The 24768-nt window shown below is 38.0% G+C and overlaps 4 protein-coding genes across 9 annotated transcripts in view; 1 reads left to right on the top strand and 3 right to left on the bottom strand.

The window, feature by feature from the left end:
• Nucleotides 1-6464, bottom strand: part of chst11 (carbohydrate (chondroitin 4) sulfotransferase 11) — a 42415-nt gene extending 35951 nt beyond the window's left edge. The window contains exon 1 of one of the 2 annotated variants that reach the window (XM_016556952.1): nucleotides 6230-6464. In XM_016556952.1, coding sequence (XP_016412438.1) covers nucleotides 6230-6347 — 118 coding nt within the window. In that variant the 5' untranslated portion in view covers nucleotides 6348-6464. The remainder of the gene's footprint in view (nucleotides 1-6229) is intronic. The other variant, XM_016556958.1, reaches the window with a different exon arrangement.
• Nucleotides 6465-9459: 2995 nt separating this feature from the next.
• On the top strand, nucleotides 9460-12142 carry nfyba (nuclear transcription factor Y, beta a). Of its 4 annotated transcripts, none has more exons than XM_016556983.1 (7): nucleotides 9460-9552; nucleotides 10318-10411; nucleotides 10523-10656; nucleotides 10837-11034; nucleotides 11142-11220; nucleotides 11460-11539; nucleotides 11684-12142. In XM_016556983.1, the coding sequence occupies exons 2-7, from the start codon at nucleotides 10318-10320 to the stop codon at nucleotides 11714-11716; spliced, it is 618 nt and encodes a 205-aa protein (XP_016412469.1). In that variant the 5' UTR covers nucleotides 9460-9552; the 3' UTR covers nucleotides 11717-12142. The 4 variants fall into 4 exon arrangements, with proteins under 4 accessions (XP_016412469.1, XP_016412477.1, XP_016412494.1 ...); XM_016556991.1 differs by having other exon boundaries at nucleotides 9536-9592; XM_016557008.1 differs by lacking the exon at nucleotides 9460-9552 and adding an exon at nucleotides 9557-9635.
• Nucleotides 12143-12853: 711 nt separating this feature from the next.
• LOC107743554 (host cell factor 2-like) lies at nucleotides 12854-19166 on the bottom strand. 2 transcript variants are annotated; one of them, XM_016556831.1, is made up of 16 exons: nucleotides 18934-19166; nucleotides 18461-18609; nucleotides 18215-18375; nucleotides 17918-18126; nucleotides 17731-17815; nucleotides 16631-16737; nucleotides 16303-16530; nucleotides 16013-16216; nucleotides 15631-15686; nucleotides 15489-15546; nucleotides 15248-15322; nucleotides 15125-15156; nucleotides 14909-15040; nucleotides 14629-14814; nucleotides 14264-14555; nucleotides 12854-13433 (listed from the first exon to the last, which is right to left on the bottom strand). In XM_016556831.1, exons 1-16 carry the CDS (start codon nucleotides 19091-19093, stop codon nucleotides 13354-13356), a joined length of 2214 nt encoding a protein of 737 aa, XP_016412317.1. In that variant the 5' UTR covers nucleotides 19094-19166; the 3' UTR covers nucleotides 12854-13353. The 2 variants fall into 2 exon arrangements, with proteins under 2 accessions (XP_016412317.1, XP_016412323.1); XM_016556837.1 differs by lacking the exon at nucleotides 15248-15322.
• A 2266-nt stretch (nucleotides 19167-21432) lies between these two features.
• On the bottom strand, nucleotides 21433-23756 carry LOC107744016 (arg8-vasotocin receptor-like). The gene is made up of 2 exons (XM_016557476.1): nucleotides 22648-23756; nucleotides 21433-21461 (listed from the first exon to the last, which is right to left on the bottom strand). Exons 1-2 carry the CDS (start codon nucleotides 23549-23551, stop codon nucleotides 21433-21435), a joined length of 933 nt encoding a protein of 310 aa, XP_016412962.1. The 5' UTR covers nucleotides 23552-23756.
• Nucleotides 23757-24768: the final 1012 nt, after the last annotated feature.

Below are 24768 nucleotides of genomic sequence, written 5' to 3'. Positions count from 1 at the left end.
AACACACAGCGTCTCCAACATGGCGGCGGCGGCAACAGTGAGAATAAAAGTTACGCCTTCTTTCTTTGCGTGAACACTTGGGTGGCGTTATGCAAATCTTCCCACATCGTGATGTAGACATGTTGGGGCGTGTTAGAATGAGCCGTTTTAGCAGGGCATGGTTGACTCTTAACTTTTATAAAGAATATCTCTTTGGATTTGAGACTTTAGTCTTTGCAACTTTACAGATCTTCTTTATGCACCAAGAGCTTGTAACCCTCCAAAGAGAAAGGAAAAATTGAAATCGCATCATATGACCCCTTTAAGGATTTTACCTCAACCCATTCAGTCTATGCATTACACAAGTTCTCTCCATTTCTCTCTTTCACCTCAAATCTGCACTCATATCAAGTGTCATGTGTCTTTTAATGTCAGATGCGATTGCTCAGTGCCTCGATTCCTGCCATTGAGGAAGAGGGATTAAATGAATGAACATGAATAACAGCCATGGATTCTCGTTGTATCCACCCATTATCTTATTATTCAAGGGAGTGAGCCCTCACGTCCACATGCTTACAAACACCTACAAAAGAAAAGCCTCCACATCGCTAACAAACACGCACATGTATGAACACCTGTTTATACTCTCACACCCCATCCCCCAAAACACACATCATACACGCCACTGTTTCCATGGTGATTGCTTACACCCCGTGAAATGTGGTATTTTTCCATCGTCGCATATCTTCTCACTCAAGTTTTCACTTGTGCTTTTCTTTGTCTCTATCTAATTGCCTCTCTTATCCTTTATCTTTACTTTGGCTTGTTGCACTAATAAATATGTTTTAATCAACGGACAGGATGAGCTATCAAGTATTGCTAGAACAAATCAACCTCATATGCACATATATAATGTGTGTGTTTAAGACAAGTGTGCTTGTTCAGCAGGAGTGGATAGTGATAGATAACTCATCGATGGCTATTAATGGCCATTTTAAAACACACAATAGTCAGGAGAAGTCTGTACAAATACACACCCCTCCTGAAAGCATACACACACAGTCAAACCCTTTCCCTTATTAAAAACTATAATTCACTTTAGGACTTTTCAAGAATGTAATTAATTCTCAACAAATCCCAAGACTTGCTCAGCCTGAATGTGAAAAACTCAGAATTGTACCGGAAGTGGTGGATTTCACAAAGAAATGTGCAGGTCACATTCCAGAACCAATAATCAAAAGAAATACTGAAAAAAAGAAGTTATATTTTAGATCCCAAAAATTCTATACAACAGATACTTTACAATTTATTTTTTTTATATTATACTATATTAATTATATTATATTATATACTTATTTGGTGTGGAATATCAATTAGATGTTCTGATCATGACATATAACTGTAGTTCAGCTGACTTTGTCTTTTGCATGTGTGTGTGTGTGTGTGTTTATTAGCCATTCTCATCTCATTATTGGGTTCATAGTTCACACTGTCACAGATAAAAAATGTGACATCTTCCTCTCATCATGCTAACAGGCATAAACAATAGCCAAATGTGGTTAGGTCCCTCTTCTCCTCTTCTACTCTCCCATTAACAGTCTAAAGCTCAAGTCGTACAGCAAGATCAATGCTTATCAATACTCTCGCTAGCAAACCACTCAATTCAGAGCGTGCTGACACTCCACGCTGAGCATAATGACTGCAGCTAGTAGGCTGACAAAGGCCCTAATGAGACACACACACATACACATACACACACACAAACATATCAACACTTTATTGTGCCCATAGGAAAAAAGCACAAATGAGATCTCATTTGATTCTCCTAGAAGTCTCCTGCTGATTTTTCTCCTGAACAAAAGACTCCAAATGTTAAAAATATCAGCACACAGTCATTTTATACCTCTATACTTATGCTGTATGTCAACAGTTTTCTAATTTTATTCCTCCTAAGGACTTTTAGGAACAATACCAAAACCAAGTCACTTATATAAAGCGTATCTGAGAACTTTATCTCTCCTAAGCTATAAAAGAACAACCTCCGAGCACTTCTTCTGGGATCTGCACACACCATGACCTCCCGAATCTGTAATTATCAAATTCAGAAAAGGAGCAACACACAATCACGCAACACAAACTCACTTTACCAAAATATTTAAAGCACCAGCACCTAAAAAAAGCAAAGTTATTATGGGATTTAGGATATAATCAGCCATACACAGAGATCTCTCTTCATTCTTCCAGATGCGGGTGGCTGGCATCCAGATGTTGGATTTTGTAAATGACACTTTTGCCGTTTTCCATCATTAAGATGGGGCTCCTCCCACGACAACGCTCTGCAGACGGTGCAAACTGGGCTTAATGAGCCTAATGGGCTGGCTCATAAACCACAAACATGTGCATACCTTTTATCTCACACATATGGCAGCACTGGGAATTATTTTAACAATTAACCATCGGAGAGTCAGAAAGAGAGGGGGAGACAGATGGGCAGAAAGCATGTGCCCGTCTTTCTGCAGGCGTGGCTTTTGACATCAACCGAAATGAAAGAACAAGGAAGCCTTTCAGATATGTTGGAGATTCCTACAGTTGACATTCTCCAGAGATACGATACAAGCTTATCGGGATACGCTGCATGTTTTGGGGGCAGGTGTGATAGCAGCAGCTGTTCGTATGCCACCCAAAAACATGAATCAGGGAGTGTGAGCCACAAATTCAGTCCGTTTCAGCAGATGGATATTAACCAAATTGGTCTGGTGGGCTCCAACATCACAAGCTCTGGCTCTGGCTTATAAAATATATTTTATTATTTGTAATACATAAACATTATGACAGCATATCATATGATTAAACTATTAAAATGTATTCTGAAATGTTAATACTCCAGCTGTACCAGTATCCACATCTCTCTGGGACCAGCTTGAGCATGTGGGTGTGTGCAAACTGATGGCAAGAGCTTGAAAAACACCGGGCCCACCAAGATCACACAAACAGGATATCCTACATATGCACTCTCAAAAAAAGGACACAAAAAAAACAACAACAGTGAGCTCAGAACTGGCAGGCAAACACTTGCTCAACGGCAAACAGGAGAGTGTGATTTGAGCTTTGGTATGTCATTTGTTTTCACGTTGGCGTGACCTTTATCATTCATAAACATCAAATGCCAGTCCTCAACAGACTCGGAAGATGAAGAAGAAAGACTGCCATATACGTCAGGGAAAGTCAGTCACACAAATACAGAAAGACAGCCTTATCTAAGCTCTCAGGAAGAACTGGGATTCTTTGATCTGCTGGTCTGGGTCCTCGTCCTGGCCCTGAGCAACCAACCCTTAAGGAATGTTGAGCTCCCTGCAGACACTCCTTATCTCTTATCTCAATTCATTTTGGTTCCTTTCCACCCCATATTTCCTTCTATCTCTCCAGTCCTGCCCAGAGGAAAACTGTATCACTCTGAAGTTGCTCTTATCAACAGTTCTTCGTTATTCTTCATTTAAATAACTTTTCTCTTCTAAAATTCCTAATTATTAAAATAGCAAAATATTAAATATTGAGAATTAAAAATAGAGACAACTGAGCTATAAAAAGCAGATAGCATAGCTCAGATAACTTTAACATACAGAAATGTGATGAGAAATATTGAAATCTCTGGCTTTTGATTTTGTATATTGACATATCAGAGCACAGACCTCTTTTGAAAAATATCTGAGATATTAAACAAATATTCCAGGTTCAAATGTTGATTACCATAGGAAATACTTTCCCCTCAGTTACTTTAAAAGAGGTTACAGTCCAATTTTTGGAGGATTTAAAAGCAGAAATATGAAGCTGACTTATTCACAATTAAATCATGTTAGCATGCATGTTGTATGGTCTCATGACTGTGCTATTGAAATAGAAAATATTTAGTTGTTTACAAGTTGGAACCAATCACTGTAACCCAGATTCTTTCTCATTCTCGGAACACACTGAAGCATTATGTCAGCCCACCATTCAACTGCTCAGGTCCACTTGAGGTGCTTTCCAGTGTGAGTGTGTGTCTCGTGCTGTGCCAGTGTGTTCTCAGGGTATGTTTGTAGGCTAGCGTGCATAATCAGGTCACACACGGGGGGAGGAAAGGAGAAAAGAGCAAGGGCAGGTGGCCATAGACACACACACACACACACACACACACAAAAACGGAAGAGGAAACTGAAACACCTGTCAAGCCAATGTTGAGCATAAAGGAGACTGTTGTATTAGACATTGTTCATAAGCATGTGGGATGCACAGATGCGTTTAGAAATAGCTGCTCGTACGACTATGCAAAAAATGCCCGTACATCACAACAGACCATGGGATGCTATTGCATCCCAGCTATGCTTTGAAAAAAAGGAATAGACCACCCAAAAATTAAAATTTGCTCAAAATTGACACGAGTAGGTAAATGTACATGAGTTTGTTTCTTCATTGGAACAGATTTGGAGATTTGATTTAGCATTACATCACTTGCTCATCAATGGATCCTCTGCAGTGAATGGGTGCCGTCAGAATGAGAGTCCAAACAGCTGATAAAAACATCACAATAATCCACAAGTAATTCACACAAATCCAGTCCATCACTTAAAGTCTTGTGAAGAAAAAAGATGCGTGTTTGAAAGAAACAAATCCATCCTTGTTTTAACCTTAAACCGTTGTTTCTTGCCAAAATACCAGTCCATAATCCATATTAATGCTTCCTCTGGTGAAAATTCCCTGTTGTTGATGTTTTGGACTGTCTTCGCTGTCTTTGATCTGTACATATTTATCTCCTGATTCATATACACAACATTTTCACTGGAAAAAGCAATATAATGGATAGAAGACTCATATTTTAGCCAGAAGCAAAAATAAAAGATTTCTTAATGATGAAACTTGTGCCGACAGGCGTAATTATACATCCTACATCATCCATCAATACAATTTCCAGATGTGTTCTATGCACAACGTGTGTGGAGTTCCAGTATGTATGTATGTATGGATGTATGTATGTATGGATGGATGGATGGATAGAACTTTTAAATTGTTTAGATAGATAGATAGAACTTTTCAATTGTTCTTTGAAAAAGCCTAAATAAGTAGAATACAATTTCCAGATGTTTTCTATGCACAACGTATGTGGAGTTCCAGTGGGTTTAGACTAGATAGATTGACTGACTGATTGTCTCGTGAAGGAAATTGCTCAACCAGTAAAGCACAATCTACACAATACAAGAATATTGCGCTACATTCAGAGATATTTTCCTCGGTTATTGAATTATATATGTTCGTCCACTTTACTTAATATTCCATTTAACAACAATAAAAGTGACTGTTATGAACAGAAGCAGCAGGGTGAATGTATGTCAACTGTGTGTCAGTATTGATGTATGAATGTTTGTACAGCGTGTCAGCTCTTTGAATCAGTACAGTGACTCTACTGTATACCGGCCACCGGAGACAATGACCGTCCCTCCACAACAATAAACAACGGACCCGGGCTCTACCCATTGTGTTTCATATAAGTAAAAGTTTGGACTCTCATTCTGACGGCACCCATTCACTGCAGAAGATCCAATGGTGAGCATGTAATGTAACGCTGAATTTCTCCAAATCTGTTCCGATGAAGAAACAAACTCCTACAACTTGGATGGCCTGAGGGTGAGTACATTTTCATTTTTCGTTTGAACTATTCCTTTAAATCAATAAAACACAAGAAGCCATGTGTCATAATGTGCACTTCTGATCTTCTGTAAAACATCAAGTGCAGATCTGGAGACCACATCTGGATGAGTGTGCATGAACTCATCAGTTCCTCTGTCTTTGTTTCAGCATCCCCTTTGAGTGAGACGATGATGACATGGGCATTCCAGCGGACTGCTGATAACCTTCACATGCCGGTGATGCTGATGACTCACCGTTCCCAGAGACATTCCACCGTGCCGGTGGCCACAGCGGTTACTCTCCACTGAATGACCGTCCCTCCACAACAATAAACAACGGACCCGGGCTCTACCCATTGTGTTTCATATAAGTAAAAGATTAAAAATACATAAACAGGCTACAGACAGCTGGAGCTTTGATGCGAGTCAGTACATCATTCACTCGCTGCTGCTGATCGATATGCGCTCCTTCAGACAGCTCATTGATTATTAATGACATTCTTCCACACTAAATCACCATGTCACGGGCTACAAAAGAGCATCTTAAATCGATTAAAAGCCTTTATGATGAAACAGTGACGAAGTCCTACCTGGTTGGAACATACTTTGGAAATAGAAGATGACCAGAATAAAAGATCCTAAACAAGTGGCCAGCACCATCCGGCAGATCCTACTCATCCTCATGAGGTCCAGTAACATCTGTTTCATGGCTGGGCACGGAGAGACGGAGGGACGGAGGGAGGCTGCCGAGCCCCGTACAGCGGGTCTGTGTTTGATGCTGATGCTCTCGCTGCCGCCGCCTGCGTCCGTGTCTCAAAGATCTCAGCGCAGCTCCCTGGAGTGCACTACCTTCCTCCGCACACTAGACCACAGCGGCGAGCGAAACTCCGCCTCCTCTCGCCGCGCGGTGAATGAGCGCGCCCACACTGTAAAAATGCTTTCATCTATATCTTATAACAGCAACTATGTTTCCATTTGACTTGCCCCAATACTTTCTTCGCATGGCTATTCGCTTTTTACGAGTTTTCAAAGTCGCAATTATAATTCCTACATCTGCAATTGAATTCAAAGAGGTCAAAAAGTGCGTTTTAAGTTTCTTTAAAAAATAAATCCAGCATTGCAATCTGAATTTTTAGTTAGTGGTTTGACATTTTTACAGTGCATACCCCTTATATCCATGACCCAGCATCTCAAACCAACGTCTGCCACTGAATTTGATGGTTATTGCATGTGTGAAAATTTTTAAAATTTCCCATATAGTAACCACAGTTAATTATTGTAGCTATTGTTCTTATTGTAAATCTAATTTAAACAATATGGGAAGGTTTGTTTGTTTGTTTGTTTATTCATTTATTTATTTAATAAAATAGCATGTTAGCTGAAACATTATTATTATTATTATACATAGTTGCTGTTATAAGATATATATAGTTATATTATACATAGTTGCTGTTATAAGATATAGCTGAAACATTATTATTATTATTATTAATTTATACATTGTATAAACTACATGCATATATATACATATACATAAGCACTAATAATTAAGTTAATACATTGTATGTTATAGAAACAACATACACATATAAACAAAATATTAGCATTAATACTAATAACTTATATATTGTACTTTGCATATAATAGAAACTACATGCACATGTATACATAAATAAAAGAAGTATAATAAGAAAAGAAGTATCGATTTCAGTTATTTATTTATTTACTTTTTCATACATTTATTCATTTAATAAAATAGCATTTCAGCTGAAAGTATTATTATTATTATTATAACTTATAATAAATACAAAATATACATAAAATAAAAATTTTATAAAACTAGAAAAAAATAAACAGGAGATTTTTTTTTTTATCCTTAAATTAAACCTCATCAAGTCAAAAGGCATAGTAAATACATAAATAAATTTATAATTTATTATGTGTTATAAACCAAGTCATTTGGTTTCTCTTATAGATGATGAACTGCTGCTGTGCAGTAACCTACTGAAATCATTGTGCTCATTCATCATGTATTTACAAGAGCAAGTTCATCAGAGCATGGACTACTGGCCTAAAAATCCCAATCTACATTATGACTGTGGTCAGGTTGGTGGAAATTTTTTGAGTATGTGCTGGTAAATAATGCAGACGCTGGAAAGACCAGAAAAAACAACAACTTGACCATTAAATATATGCCACCAGGGGTTATTAATGTAATTTAAAATCAGTTTTATTCCAGACGAAAAGCCATAAATCAACACACTGTTTAGATAAATAAATTGGAAGCCTTTAAAAATAGAAAACGAACTGAGTTTCAACCTGCTATACACCAGTTTGCTTATCCAGCTTTAGGCAAACAGTGTTCAGCCGATGTCCCCCTGTGGTGAAGTGTGCATTTACAACACAAAGCCAATCACAATGGCAGAAATGACTTTTGAGACTTAAAGAAGGAACTAATCAATGGTAAAAACTGAAAGTCAAAAAGAATGTTAATTACATATTAACGAGATTATCACAGGCATAAATGTCTCTACATAATCTTCAAAGTTTCTTGGGTGAGTGCTGAAGAGTTTGTAGCAATTCAAAATTGAAAATTAAGTCTTAATTTATATGGATATAAACTGCCACAACATTTCCTCCTCAATAAGCAGTCGCTAATATAATTATGCATTCACGGTCCACAGCATTCAGTGCTGAGTGAAGCAGAAACGTTTAAAATTCATGAGTGATTTTGCATTGGACCTGCTGATTTGAGGCACTTTCTGAGGTGTCCATTCCCATGAGGAAGCACTCAGGGAATTAGGCCAGAATTACAAGGTCATGGTGTTGATGTCCTCTGAGTCCCTGTGAGCAGAAGAGAAGGGAGTTTTTACTGTACAGCGAGAAATTACAGCATAAAAAGTATGCTGGGAAACTCCTGGTAAATGCAGTTATTTGTGGTCAGCCTGTGACTGTAAGTGTAGCTTTGGTGCCAGTTTAGACTCAAAATATGCAGCCAGGATGGGGTGAAATGGTGTTATATTTTTATTTGACTGTAAGCAATTAGTTAAAGCCATTACTGTGCACTAATGGCTGTAAACTGCTACTCTTAGGAAAGATCTGGTAAAATACTCTTACAAGAATGTATCACAAGCAGTCAGAAGTTGGTAAAAATTAAAATTATATTATTTACTTTAACTTTAATTTGATAGGTCCGAACTACGCACATATATTGTGCTTCAAAAAACTTTCAAAAATGATTAAAGAGACAAAACCATTTCATCCAACCACATTCAAAGAGAAGCAGAGCATTTAGTTACTTTTTCACTTGCTTGACTGTGCAACATTGCCATCACTTTGAGCATATGGCACTTTTAAAGTAATGAAGCATCACCTATAGGTGCATTATTCACTCATGAAGAAAAAAAATATGAAGCAAATAATCCCGAAAAATGAAAGGTTTCATAGTTGGTGATGATAAACAGACTACATTTGAATTTGAAATCCACCTCATTCAGTTCTTTTGTCAAATTGAGCTCTAGCACCATTTATCTTTACCAGAGACATGAAAACAGGAAGGAAAGGGAAATTAGAGGGAAGTGTGTATAGGATTTCCACCTATTTCCATAAAATTAATTTATATGATAATTACCCACATAGTAATGAGTATGGGTCTAATCATGTCATCAAACCAAATGAAGGGAACATGATGAAAAAACAACGTTTTAATGATTAAGGTCAATAAAATCGATTTGCTAGATAAAAGGAACATAGATATGTCGATAAACGCAACCTCTTCTGTAGCTTTAATTCACAATCTCATTTCAAGCGCGCCCCCTGGTGACCGATATCCGCGCGTGCACAAGCGCGGGCACAAACGGTCTCGCGCAGTCCCGTTTCCGTCCAATCAAGTCGCAGCGCGAGCGCGAGTCAGGTTTGTATTTGTGGCTCCGGTCGAATGATCCGCTTCAGCGGTAATTCTCGTGTTTAACGGATAGAAAAGGCCGATACCGACAGGTTTTTACGGGTTTTACCAGGCCAAAGCAGCCGTTAAATGCAGGAAGTCTTAAAATAATGAATGTTTGAGGATGGGTAAGGGATAATTTGAGTGTAGAGATGGAGGCTACATGCAGGCGAGGCCCCGAAGCCTCATTTAACCACATTTAATCAACAACAAGTTTAATTAAAAAGAAGACGGTTAATTTCTGTTTAAAGTATCCAAATTGTTCATAAATAAGTTATTTTCTTATGTTAAATGCGTGTAATTTGTAAGCGTGAGCTGTTACGATGCTAACCTGCTAGCTGACTATAAAACAAAGGCTGCCAGGAATACATACAAATCATTATATGACCAATTAGTAACTCTATTAATAACATATCCAGAGCCACTACATATTTTTGCGTATTTATTTTATTATTTGAGTTATATTTTATAAATATATGTTTGACGAATTACTTTCTGTTCCTCTTTTGTAAGTGTACTTTTTGTTTCTCGATGGATAAAAGCGTCTGCTAAATGTGTAAATGTTTTATAAATATTATATATATATGGTTATTATTTAATATGGGTTTTCAGTATTATTTTTAATACTTTTTGGAGAGTTTTTTTTAGTTGTCTTGGATCATGTGTGTATATTTTTGCTCATTATAAAGCTGTAATTGGCATAAATATCTTAACCCTCATTGTTTATGTTTTCAGATGGAAGGAGACAGCAGCACCACAGATACCACTCAGTTAGGAATAACTGGAGAGTATATGACCGGAGGGACATATGTCTTACAGACCCAGGATGGTATGGACATGATGTCACCATAAATAATTAATCTTTGTTAGAGATAATGAAGAACATGATTATTATGAGGTAAGTTTGATTGTCCATTGTCATGTTTTTTCTCTTGTGCAGATGATGGGGATGAAAGTTTCAATGACCATGAGGATGGCAACGGCAGCAAAGACTATTTTCGAGAACAGGACATCTACCTTCCCATCGCAAATGTCGCCCGCATCATGAAGAATGCCATCCCACAGACTGGAAAGGTAATATCAGGGAATTTTGAAATTGTTTCCAGGTATGGTGACCTCGTAATTTTAAAAAAAACTGTTTTCAAAATATTTTATTAGCTAGAAATTGTTCTTTTTGAGTGCAGTCTATATAAAATCCTAATCTTATGTATAAGTAACCTTGATCGCTTCTGTCATCTCTCTTTTCAATCACAGATAGCAAAGGAGGCAAAAGAGTGTGTTCAGGAGTGTGTGAGCGAGTTCATCAGCTTCATCACATCTGAGGCCAGTGAGAGATGCCATCAAGAGAAGCGCAAGACCATAAACGGAGAGGACATCCTGTTTGCTATGTCCACTCTGGGTTTTGACATGTACGTGGAACCGCTTAAACTCTACCTGCAGAAGTTCAGAGAGGTATTGCTCACTCACTCACATGTGATATTCTGCATGTGTCATCATGAATATAATTTTTAGAGCACAAATTTTGGTTAGAAGTGAAGTAACATATTCATGTTTCCAAGGCAATGAAGGGTGAGAAAGGAATCACTCCGGTTGCAGTCAGCGAAGGCCTTGGAGAAGAGCTTACAGATGACAGTTTCAGTAAGTGCAAACTCTTTCATGCATAAAGCTTTTATATATATATTTTTTCACTTGTTTCATGCATGCCTATTTTCCTTCAGAGTTGACATAAGAGACTTATCTAAACTCTTTAGCAAGTGCCTTGTTCAGAAAATTTTATGCAGTTGAAACATGGCACTATTCTCTTGCTTATTTACAGCTATTAGTGTTTTAAAAGGTTTCCATAGTGAATTAATTTTGTGTTTTACTTTAACTCACAGCCGGTCAGTTGCCTGCAGGACTGATCACTGCAGACGGCCAGCAACAGAACGTGATGGTATACACCACTTCGTACCAGCAGGTTAGTATGTAAACCAACCCATGTTAACCTATGATTAAAAATGCTTGATGTTTGAATAAAAAAAATCTGACACTGAACCCTTTTCTGTAGTAAATTTTAGTTATGCTCAGTGTTTAAACAGTCTCTCTTTTTCTGCTCCTTTAGATCCCTGGTGTGCAACAGATACAATTCTCATGACTGAAGACCGGCGTGACTATATCTAGTAGCCTGTCCAGTGTCCGGACACTTATCTCTTGCCTTGCAAAGTTTTCAGGTCAGTGCTGGAAGACCAAGAGATGCCTGGTTACCAGAGAATGAACAAAAGTGCCTGTTGCCTGATTTGATCTAAAGTGATGTCATGTAATTCATTCAGTATTATATTTAGGCCAGTTTGTTTTGATTGGTCTGCTTGGTACAGGCCGCACCAAATTATGACTTTTTTGGGGGGTTTCTTGTATTTAATCATTTTTAAAGTTTGGGATGGGGCAGTGGGAAGACAGAAAGGCCATATTGACAATTTACATTCCCAGAATTAAGGGAATTCTCATTTGATATGACATTTGATTTTAATTAACCTATTGAACTGACATTATGCTGATTCTTTGAATAAAAAAGTGAACGGTCTTTGTTTGAATGTTGTTTAAAGTATGTCTTAAAAAAGAAACTGATAAAAATTAATTTGAACAAATGTATACCTTGCCATAACAGTGGTTTCCAACTGAATTTTATTGCAATACATTTGTTTAGTAAATTTTAGTCTACACAAGAAGACCATTATGGGAGTGAACGCCAGAAATGCTCTATATTTGACCAAAATGTTGTGGGGATAAATGTAAAAAAACAAAGTGGTCACAAAAAGAAATTCAAAGATTATTTTGTGATCAAGAAAGGGTTGTGGTGCATCACATCCCTGACGGATCAATGTTTTTAAGAGCTCTGTTTGAAATGGTACAATCTGTGTCATTAATACTCTGTAGTTCTCTAGGTTAGTGGCATGCTAATGGAACATAATACAGATATAATCTCTTATGTACAACTGTATAAGCAATTCTACAAAAGGGATATTAAAAATCCCCCAGTAGACGGATTATAGTAATTAATGTTAAAGTAGATGTATTATGTTTAATTAATGCACTGAATATTTAACCCAAATTGCAGAATTTCAGCTTTTATAGCACAATATAGAATTAATGTTTTTGTAATGGCAACAAAACTAAAAAAAGTTTCCAGTTAAAAGTCTGTTAAGAGTAAGAACTGGATGGCTTTTCGGAAGAAGAAAAAAACATCTCAATCAAATGATTAAAAAAAAACAAATGAAGGGAGCTCTGGAGGAGCTGTTTGTTCAAAGTACTGGCAATTATGCAGTTCCTAAAAATACAGGAGCCTATTTTAAGAAACGTACATGCAGTTTAAGATATGGGGAAGTAGCTCATTTTCCACTAAGGCATGAATGAATTTTGCTCACAAAAACCATAGTAGGGATTTGGAGATATAAAAAAAAAAAGTGTTGGCTGTGGCTATAACAGTCCATAATAAAAATAAATTTATGAACTCAATATAAAATGTGTTAAAGTAAAATGTACATTTTTACAGTGATAATGAACAATTTGACTGATACTGATAAACCTAAAGCTTACTGTATAAACCATTCCATGGCATTAAAAGGCAATCAAGATCTAGAAAAACACAGTGGACTGGGACAATCCTATACACAGAGGAGTTAAATTAAAATGGCAAAAGGCTTTGTGGAATAATAGAGAGAGTGAAATGCAGTCCTGAAGTATTAGAGCTTTGGCAGTCAGTGCAGCAGCTGGCCGACCATCAGGAGTGAGAGTTCATCTGCAGGTGGTGTCAGGCTCTGCTGCTGGAGGACTGGAGTCTGCCTGCGTCACTGACGATTTCAGCTTACTCGCATCTGTAGGACGACACGTTCAGATGTTAGGACTGGACTGTATGTTGCACTTGAGATTATATTGTAGTGTACACTACTGTTCAGACATTTGGGAAATTAAAGGAATTAACGAAACAAGTTATTTTATTTGGCATGAAATTGATCAAAAGTGATAGTAAAGACATTTATAATGTTACAAAAGATTTATATTTTTAAATATACTGTTCTTTTGAACTTTCTATTCATCAAATAAACCTGAAAAAAAAGTATCATGGATTCCACAAAAATATTAATCGGCACAACTGTTTTCAACATTGATGATAAGAACTTATTCTTGAGCAGCAAATCAGCATATTAGAATGATTTCTGAAGGATCATGTGACACTGAAGACTGGAGTAATGATGCTGAAAATTCAGCTTTGCCATCACAAGAATAAATTACATTTTCAAATATATTAAAACAGCTATTTAAAAGTATTATAATATTTCACAATATTGTTTTTACTGTATTTTTGGTCAAATACTTGGCCAGTAAACATCAACAGCATGAACAATGCCATAATAAAGGTAAGCTGGCTCTTAAATATTTCTTTAATCAATTGAAATTTTGATTGGTTTGTGTAGAGTTTAAATGCCATAATTGCTGTTTTTCTACACGCAACTCTTCTTAAAGACCCATGAAACTGAATTCACTTTGCATATATGTTTCATGGCTTTGACATAAAAACCAAAGGCTACTTGAATATGAGACCCTCCCCAACTTCCAGTTCAATAGGACATACATCAACACAAGGAAAAACGAGGATTTGATGAGGATACACTCATGAGTCAAAGCTTTAGAAGTTCTTGCACACCTTGCAGCCAGCGGATCTGAGTGGCCGGACCGTAGCCCTGCTCATTCTTAGCAGCGATTCGGAAGACGACGGCAGGCCGTGCCGAGCAGTCGATGTGTGCGTTGCTCAGCTGGCTTTCGCTCACTGTGCATGAGGTCTTGGTACCGCAGTAGATTCGGATGAAGGCCAGCTCGCCAGGTCGCTCCATGCTGTTCCCTCGACTTTTCCTCACTGCCAAGTACATGGAATACTCCGTGACCTTCCCGGACGGAGAGGTGGGAGGCTCCCAGGTGATATGCACTGAATCTTTATCCTGAAATCATGACATAGCATCTAAACGTGTTTGTTTGCAAAATGTTTGTCATCACTGAGAAAAATGATTGTACCTTGGTGATTTTTACAGCAGATGGGGCTCCAGGAAATCCAGGCTGGCAGGTTTTAAACTCGCTGATGGGACTGAAGTCACCCAGGCCACGGCTGTTCAGTCCGGCCACCCTGAATTTATATGTGACTCCTGAGGCCAACTCCTGCTTCTCACAATCCTTAAAATAATGAGGACCCGGCAACTTCCACTGTCGGACAGAAGCGGTGACGTAAAACACACTGAAACAACTGGAAACCGTTACAATTAGTTGTGGTAGTACCAAACCAGAACCGCAGACAAACCTCACTGTCAGATGAGTTTTGACAAGACAGGGTCGATGCCATGTCACCATCTTTAGAAGGCAGGAAGTAGTGTGTAACCTCACAATACAGTGTTTTAAACACACCTACATCAAACCACACAGAGTCCTTGGACTGTAAGGGCACAGGGCGTAAATGTGTTTTAGGCGCTTTATACTTGTATACGCTTTAGTACAGAAACACACTGTAACACCCTACCTTTTGGAATGGTATTGGAGAGATGTCCCGTTCTGTGAATGAGAACATAAACAGTAAGAGTGGAAAAACCACAGTAAAATCTTGCCAAAACAGGTCCATTGTCCACAGTAAGTGTGCTTATACCTTTCTGGCATGTACTATTCAGCTTACCAGCCTTATTCACATCTGATGGCATCGCGAAGGAAACACCTTCTTGATCTTTGATTATGCACATTAAAAATACATCTTCAGGTATAAGACTAACTGTATGAGACTAAAACATTGTCTAACATAGAAAGTTCAAAAGTGGGAATGCAAGAGTGGAAATAAACATGTATATTAAACTAGACATCAGAAGCAGTGTTTGCTTTTCTACCATTGTTACCTTTTGGTGGGACATCTGCCCTGTCCTCACCTGGTTCTTTTGGCCTCAAAATGCTTTCCTGAAACGAGAAAGGCCCTGTGAGATTAATAAAAAAATATATATAAATTCATTTATAAATTCCACTAAAATGCAGAAATCTGACCTGCAATGAAGATTTTCTCTCTCCTCTAACTTTGACATCTGCACTTGCCTGGATGTCTAGACAGAAAATTAATATAAATAAAATAACATTTATTTAAATTATAAATAACATACACAGGGTTCTTACTCCTTTTCCCAGATTAAATTCAAGCACTATATATATATATATAAATTTAAAAAATTTAGTTTTCAACAGCATATTTTTTAAGTGTAAAATGTTTATATATGTTTATATTATAGTTCTTGCAATTTCCACCACACCTCATTTATTGTATATCAACCTTACCAGTTAGATACTATTAACTTGACACATTTAAACTGGATTAATTTGCAAAACAACTGTTCAAAACATCACCGAATACCAAATGTTTAAGTTGTAATACCGATTTGTACAGATTCTTTTCTGTCTCCAGTGTCTGGTGGTGGAGTTGGTGTGGACTGTGGTTCAAAGGAAGCGGACTGAGGAGATGTGATTGGCTGCAGTTGAAGCAAATAACATTCAGCTGCAGGTAGGGGCCGCCAGCCGACATGCAGCATATTAATTGTGGACTTCACAAGGAACACTGCACTAGGAGTGGAAGGCCTCTCTACACACGACAAATGACAACCTGCTGATTTCAAAGTTCAAATATAAAATGTGTTTATTTAATGACTGTCGTCCTTTATCACTCACCTGTTTCCAGGTACCACAGATCTTTACAGCACACCTGGTAGTTATTGTACTTTTTGTATCCATCTCGCCCACTCCATACATAAAGTCGAGTGCCGACGGTTACTGCGCAGTGTCCGGCTCGTGCTTTCGGCCAGTGTGTATTACCCTCTTCCTGTTCGACTAACTGTTCGCCTGAAGCCGATCCATGCTGGTGTTCTTCCGTTGTCAAGTCATGCCATGTCATTGTGTCTACAGTAAGCAAACCATACCAAGATAAAACACGGAATGTTATTAAAGCAATTTCTGAGATTATCTAGCTGCAGGAATGACGTAATATTCTTGATCATACCAAGGTTTAGCATGGAAAGAGAGTTGGTGCACACCCACTTGACTCCATCTGCGGCAAACGCGTCCTCTGCCTCTCCAACGGGAACCCAGCCTCCAAACACATATAACCTACAACAAGAAGATAAAGAAGATGAGAAATTGTGGAAAAAATGAGGTAAAATAATATACAGAAGAACCATACCTGAACATCTTGACTTTATTGAAAAGTGAAATTGAGAGAGGAAATGGACAATGGAGCTGTTCAGTCATGACGTCAAGAGGCTAATTCACCCCTAATGGATTTCAAATGGGTTTTCAGAATAGCAGTTTTGTTAACATTACATGAAGTGTCTCAAGTCATTTCTCAAATGGGAATTTTGAAACCATTGTGACATGAAACTGCTAATTGCACTGCCCTGCATCATATTTGCTGAATGAAATCCAATACTTGTTTCTTACGAATCTTGTGGTGCTGATTTAAAAAAATAGTGTCTTTTTTTGCTATAGAATGTCACACTTTCTCACAAAACATAATGTGGTTTTTATAGCATTTTTGCTTTCAACAACCATTTGAAAGGTGAAGAAGTCTTGTATTATCCCTTAATCAGCAGAAGAACTGCCACAAAGACTTGATTCCTATTCCAGGTCAGGTTACAATTATCTGTTCAATTCTCAGCCGATTTGCACATGTATAAATTATTCTAAAGACATATTTTATGCCTAATCCTGAGGCGACAGAATCCAAACAGTGACAGAAAATTATAGATTTTAATTTTATTTGGCATAAACTTTATGTAAAGTTATTTGACAATAAATGGAGTATTTGAACATATTTCTTTACTCCTTTGCAGATTGTAAGTTAAACTATATATTTTGAATATTTTTTGTTATTTAAACTTGATATTTGAGTGCATTAAATCTGATACATATAATATGAAAAATCATTCTTGTTTTGTGAAAAAACTACATGATAGAAAGCTTTTATTGATATTTTTTTAAATCAGCATCATCAAAAAAAAAATTTAAGTTGCAAAGCTTTGTTATTTTTACTGTTTTTAGGACCACAAACTGAATAGCTCTCTACAGTAAATCTAATCAAAAAGAAACGGGCTGTAGCATTACTTGTTTCCAATCACATTGGAGGTGTGCAGGCTCCTCTGTAGTGGCAGTTGACCTCTGGCTGGAGGCAATGACCAAGCCATAGTCTCTGAAATAATTAAGACATCAGCTTAAACCAAATGAGCAACTATAAAAATGAGATAGAGGTCATACAGCTTTATTATTTTTATCAATATGAACAAGGCCTTACCGATGTCTAGTTGCCACAAATCATTCAGTCTGTGCCCACACATGCCCCCAAATATGTAGAGCTTTGGGGCACTTCCACCCTTAACACAGTACACCACAGAACTATGGGATTCCCTGGCTGACGGGCCTCCACCTTTGGTTTCAGGAATGTTCCAACCTTTAACGCCAGACTGGACCTGCAGCTCCAACTCATAGAAGTCATCTAAATATCTGCATAAAAACACAAATGTGCATCATTCATGTGAGTATGTATGTGTTTTTGAATTTGACATGAATAAATGCATATGAATATGCACACCTTGGTACATTGCCATTTGGGTCTTCACTGTCATTGGCCATGCCACCAAAAAGATAACACTTATTAGCATGAAGAGTGAAGCTGTGGCCAATTCGTGGACATGGAGGTGATGCGTTCCTTGGTGGGCGGGGCTTCAGTTTCTTCCACAGCCATCGACTGGCCTGAAAGAACAGATAGAAATCAGGGCCCTCCTAAAGCTGTGTACTACAATCATAAACTATTAACTGAACTACATTAAGTGCTCACCTGCAGTTCATAGAGGCTGTTGGTATACTGGCCAAATTCAACCATCCCTCCAAACACCAGGATCCGTGTGCCTTCACAAACGAAGCCATGAGCGGCACAACCAGGTGGGATATCGCCTCTCACTGCTGGCAGGAACCACTGCTTGGTCACTGAAATGTGTAGTTTATAACTTTCATTAATGCATTATTGTGTACATCAGCATTACATATGTATTAAAAATGTTTCATGGAATTTCTAACTATTTTAATGTACATAAGCCAGTCAGCATGAATGAATATGAAAACATTGATAGAGTTTAGTAGTATTTCTGACTATTTTAATGTATATTAACCAATGATTTGTTTCATTAATTCAGTGAATTAATTGCTGGGAACTACATGAATCTGATCTGAAGTCACGTCTCTTGTGTGTTTTTTATAAACTATGCATCCACTCACTGTACTATATAGTATGTAGTATATTTAGTGCCCTACCCGAGTTATAAACATGTAGATTGGTCGCTATTCCCTCGTTTCCACCTCCAAACACAACTACCAGCTCTCGTATGGCCACGACCCGGTGCCCATGCCTCGCCCTCGGAACAGGTCCAGCGTAAGACCGCACTCTTTTCCATATGGGACCCTTATTAATCATAATATATTATCGTTTGATTTTGCACAATTGCAATGCAATAAAGGCGGACTACATGCAAACAGTTAGTAGCTCTTCCCCGTGCTTGAAAGCGTGGATGTGATTTGCTCAACGCTTATCACGTGACCAAAAGGCGGCGCACTTTCGATAAATCAGAGCCGTTTGTGGTTCTTAGGCTCCTCCCATTTTAACAAATACAGTAAATAAGCCTCGAGGACAGTAAGAGTAATTAAATTACATTAAAATAATACGACAGATGCATATAACGATAAAAACATTGTTTTTTTGTTGTGTACATGAGTGCTGTAGGTTGCAACATTAAAAAGAAATGCTACATTTATAATAATCTGCTAAAACAGATGTGTTATACATTTATCATTAACATTTTTTAATATAATATATATTTTAAAATTATAAAATATATGTTTTTTTTAATGTAGTATAGACTTATTTAAAATATTCAATTGTTACATTTTAAATATTTAAATACAATATAGCCTATAGGTTACAGGATACTTTACAACATAAATATTCTCTTTTAGTACAGCAAATGAGTGCTGTTGACATTAAACCAATAATTTAAAAAAAGTATTATTTGAAATCAGATAATTATTATGTATGTGCAACAGGTAAGGTAGATTTTGTATAATCTGAAAATGCTAATATGATAGCTATGAGTGCTGGTGTCTTTAATAGTTAATTTTAACCAAAGATAAAATATATATCAGTTTGGCTTTAAAGACATCAAAACAGCAGAAGATTCATCTACTGTCCATCAACTGTGTTAAGTATCTTATGTGAAACCTAGAGGTCAGCAAAAGTCTATATGAGGATTTGGGGGTTTCAGAGGCATAGCAAATGAGGAATGATTTTACAGACATACCATAAACGCTAGACGTTATGGTTCATAATAGATTTAGATAGATTCTCGTGAATGAAATCAAAAGACCTTTTTGCCCAAGGAAAATCTCACTGTGACGATAAAAAAATTCTGTTGAATTTATGTGCAAGTTTATGTCAGTTCTAAAGTTCTCCTTCGTAAATAATGTTCTCTGAGTCAAGCAGATGTGCACATGCAAGAACACATGTGAGGCCTTTTAACAACAGTGTTTTAAATTGAAATGGCATTTGTTTGGTGGTGCAAGACAATTGTTCCATGATGCAATAGTAAATCCATTACTTAAAGATAAATGAGAAATATGAAATGCAGGGCATTCAGGGCAAACATCTAGAGTTTACATTAGTCTATACATTACATTGAAAAAGAACAATGGGTTAGTGTGGTAGCCAGCTCTTCTCTGAGGTGACGACAGCTTATTCTTCCTTCACTGATTTTAGAGAGAAAAAATCTATTGAAAGATGGATAGAGAACAAGCTGTCAGCTAGTACTTGCATAACAATATCTTTTGAATGAAAAGAGAGAGCTACAGAAGTTTTTGCGAATTACAATAAAGGAACAAAGAAAAAGACAAAAGTAGCTTGTAAACTGCTATTGAATAATATAGAAATAATGTCACATGCTCTTTCGAATGTGTGTCATAGCAAAACAGGCACTCAGCAAATGAGGAATGGAGGATTGCACACAGACATATTCGAGGATAAACACAAAGAGTGCGGAAAGATTGGGAGTCTGTTGAAAAATAAACAAGGATATGGTGATGCTGATTTCAAAGTAGGAGAAAGAATGATTTCACTTGCAGGGGGTTGCCAGAGTGAGAACGGAATGAAGCGAGGGATGCCGGGAGAGAAGAATTGCTGTAGAAGAGTTTAAACGTCGTTCTGAGAACTGGAAAGTTTCACTGTTTCTCAGTATTGGCTACGTGGAATTCCAAAGTTATAGTTGGCACCATTGTAACAGAATAATTTCAATGGCAGGGTAAAAAATGAACAATTGAATGACAACATTTTGTCTAAGAAGTCTGCTGTTCAAGACTGACCTCTTGTAATGCCACGTTATTACTGTGTTCTGGCTGGATTGTAGCATTTCATGAAAAAAGCAGAGAAATAATGAGGGGAAGCAGAGATGTGGAGATGTGAGGTGAAGAAGATGCAGGCAGCTGGATAGGGAGCCATTAGGAGGGTTGTATGAGAATTATGGATATGTAGAGTTGGGTTTGTTCTCGTCATCTAGACATTGAGCTCGGCAGAAAAGCTTCCAGTAGGCAAGCTGAATGATGAAAGTTGTTCTATTTTGGACTCTCGCTTATTATTGGCATTTATGGGGCAAGAACAACTCAGAAAAGTGAAGTTAGTTCTGAGAAAAACTCTTGCAATATTTGGTTGCAGACACTTGGTTTGATCTTTTATAGTGAGTTATGCAGTGTATTTAAGAGGCGAAAGAGTTAGTCTGGAATAGGAGTGTGTTCTGGACCTAGATTGCAGACACTGGTCAGCCAAGTGGAAAATTACTCACACAGCTCACCGGGCCAGTAAAAATAACTTAATTAATTTTATATTCCATCCTTCTTTGATCTCAGTGCCATTATTACTAATATAATGCGTCTGAATCTGGAGGAGACCTGTCAATCAAACATTTTTTGAGCCGGTGTGTTATAAGGATGATGAATAATTTCACTGGAGAAAGCATTATTATGGATAGAGGACTCATATTTTAGCTGAAAAATATCTTAATGAAGAATTTATTACAAACACAGATTTTCACAAAACATTAATTGATGGACTGGATTGCTTGTAAAATATTGTGATGTTTTTAACAGCTGTTTGGACTTTCATTCTGATGGCACCCATTCACTGCAGAGCATCCACTGGTGAGCAAGTGATGTAATGCTACATTTCTTCAAATCCTTTGATGAAGAAACAAACTCATCTACGTCTTGGATGGCCTGCAGGTGAGAAAATTTTCATTTTTTGGGTGAACTATTGCTTTAACCAAACTGGACACACACTCAGATTGTTTGTAACTGGCATGTTTTATTTGCACTTGTTGATATATTTTTATATATTTATGTCTTGAGATTTATGCGCAAATAAATTTTTTTTTAGTCAGTCATAACACTGACACGTACACACACCCACGATATACTCTTTTACTCCCACCTAGTCAAAAAGAGCTTCATGTTATCGGTGTACACATATAAGACACACATCAGCCTAAGAAATGTAGCTGAAGTTCTCACCAATATTAAACACAAGTAAAACACAAACCTGAAGTCACAGACTTTAGTCGTAAAGGAAAGTGCAACACGATATAATGTGCTGTAAAATAAATGCATAATTTATAAGAATGAACACATTTTTAGGTAATCAAAAGCTCATGTAGATTATGAGACAGCATCTCCAAAATCTTTCACCATGAATATTTCATGAATAAGAGATTAGGGTGCCTTGCATTGTTTTTTTTTCTTTTGACATATATTGCCTATAGTGTTCAGTATAGGACTAAAAAAGTTAGATTACAAGCTACTCCGAATGTGCGAAATAAATGCTTACAGGCTCACGAACAGAAATCGCTTTTCAACCCTCTGAAAGTCTGAATATTGTTTAAACTTAATATCGTGTTTATATATATTTGCTTGTATAACCATGTGTCAACTTACCATCCCAGGAGAAGTTTTCATCCCAGACTGACCACATTTGCACGATGAAGAACGGAGCCCAGCACACAATGTACGCCAAAACAATCACGAATGTCATCTTTACAGTTCTTAGTTTGGCTCTTGAGATGATGGTGACACTACTGACAGACGCCTTTCCAATCATCCCGTTCTTAGAGCTGTGCGGGGAGCCTCTCTTGGTCTTGCACTTGAAGTTCTTCCAGATACTGTGGCATATGAACCCGTAGCAGATCATGAGGATGATGACAGGGATGAGGAAGATACCCACGGTGATCCAGGTGACGTAGGCGCGGTTGCCCCACGGCTCGATGAAGTGTCCCCAGCAGTCATACACATCCGAGCCGTTCTGGATCTCGCTCAGAGAGAAGATGAAGTATTGAGGGGTGCTGAGCAACAGGCTGCAGAGCCAAGTGGACCCGATCATGATGTAGGCGCGCTTCGTGGGCTGCTGGAGGGTCTTCAGAGGGTGGCATATGGCGATGTAGCGGTCCAGTGTCATCATCACCATCATATAGGTGGACGCGAACATCCCTAGGACCTGGAGATGCTTGACAATCCGGCAAAGGAAGTCAGGTCCGTAAAACCTGAAGGTGATCTCCCAGCAGAGCTGTGGAAGAACCTGGAAGAAAGCCACCACCAGGTCCGCGAGGCTCAGGTGCTTGATGAACAGGTGCATGCGTGAGCTTTTCTTCTTGGTGTTGTGCATGGCCAGCAGCACGCACAGATTTCCGATCACCGCCACGAGGAAGGTGACGCTTAAAACCGTGATCTCCATTTTGGCCACGTCTTCGTTCCTGCCGAACGGGTCGGTGTCGTTGTTCGCCGTGGTTTGGTTCGACGCGTTGCCCATGGTTGGGTTTGGAAACGAACTATGATTTTCATGCATAAAATCGCGTGCGCTCTCTCAGGTATGTGGAGAGGTGCGCGCTGCCCAGAGCTTCATTGCTCACGGATACTCGTGCGTAAAAGGCAGCAGATGGGAATCCCTACAGAGTCTTCAAGGGAGCACACTTAGACTAGAGAGGACCTATGCATTTAAGTTTCAGAGACGCGTGTCATATTCTGGTGGTGCACATCGGTGTGCCTCAGTTGCGGTGACGCGTCATGAAGATTGCCTGACCAGTGTTGCATTCCTTAAATCCAGCCCCCACTGAAGAGGCTGGCAAGCTCGAGAGCGGCCCTCTCTCTCCTCGACTGCACGCCCCTAACCGATATTAAATACAACCTTACAAGTAAATGTAAGTGCGCTCGGCGCGCGCCCTCAGTGGAAGCAACCGAGCGCCTTATATTTCATCTGTCAATCATATATGCAAGTCAAGTCACATTTATTTATACAGCCGTTTATACAGTACAGATTTTTTTTCAAATCAGCTTCACAGTAATTAACAAGAATATAACAGTATTAATTTTGCAAAGACCTTCAAATAATGAAAATGTCTAAAAAGATAATGTTATCATTATTCAGTTCTATTTAGTTTCATTTTGTCAAATGTCTTTCAAATGTCAACTTGTATTTTTATTATTTTGGTTTTAGGGGTATGCTCTGTGTAATTATAATTAGGCTATAAAACAGTAGGAGGTTTTCCATTTGGCAAATATATTTCTTGCTTATAGAAAACCCTTGAAAACTGTCCTTAATGACAAAGGGAAAACGTTTAGTAAATTCTCTAATTAGGTCCTATCATATTAGAAATACAAATACCATATAGTTAAAGGAAAATGTATTGAGCTTGTGCCACACTCTCAGTCTAATAAACTGGTGTCAGCTGGCAATCTTACAGTGTGTAATCAGATTTACAAACTTTGTGAACTTTGGACCAGTTCTCCTCTCTCTACACAGCTCTTCAGCAAAGGTGAGCCTAGCCTTTTGATTATTTCTGCTGATGAGAGGCTTGGTCACTCCAGAGTGCACTCTCAGTCCAACTTCTCTTAAATGTGCCAAGACCGATCCAGAGCCTATTTAGCGCTGAACTGTTGAGCATTTTCATCTGCAGTGTTGAACCAGTTCCCCATTGAGAGTCTCTGCATTATCCTGTCTTCTTGTGCATTTGTCGGGGCACTTGAATGAATTAGTGTCATTGTGAACCTGCAATATTCGAGAAA

Source organism: Sinocyclocheilus rhinocerous, unplaced genomic scaffold (assembly GCF_001515625.1).
Source record: "Sinocyclocheilus rhinocerous isolate Xijiao unplaced genomic scaffold, SAMN03320098_v1.1 scaffold551, whole genome shotgun sequence".
Taxonomy (NCBI): domain Eukaryota; kingdom Metazoa; phylum Chordata; class Actinopteri; order Cypriniformes; family Cyprinidae; genus Sinocyclocheilus; species Sinocyclocheilus rhinocerous.
Note: the sequence above shows the minus strand (reverse complement) of the source record. Positions and strands in the feature narration are given on the sequence as shown.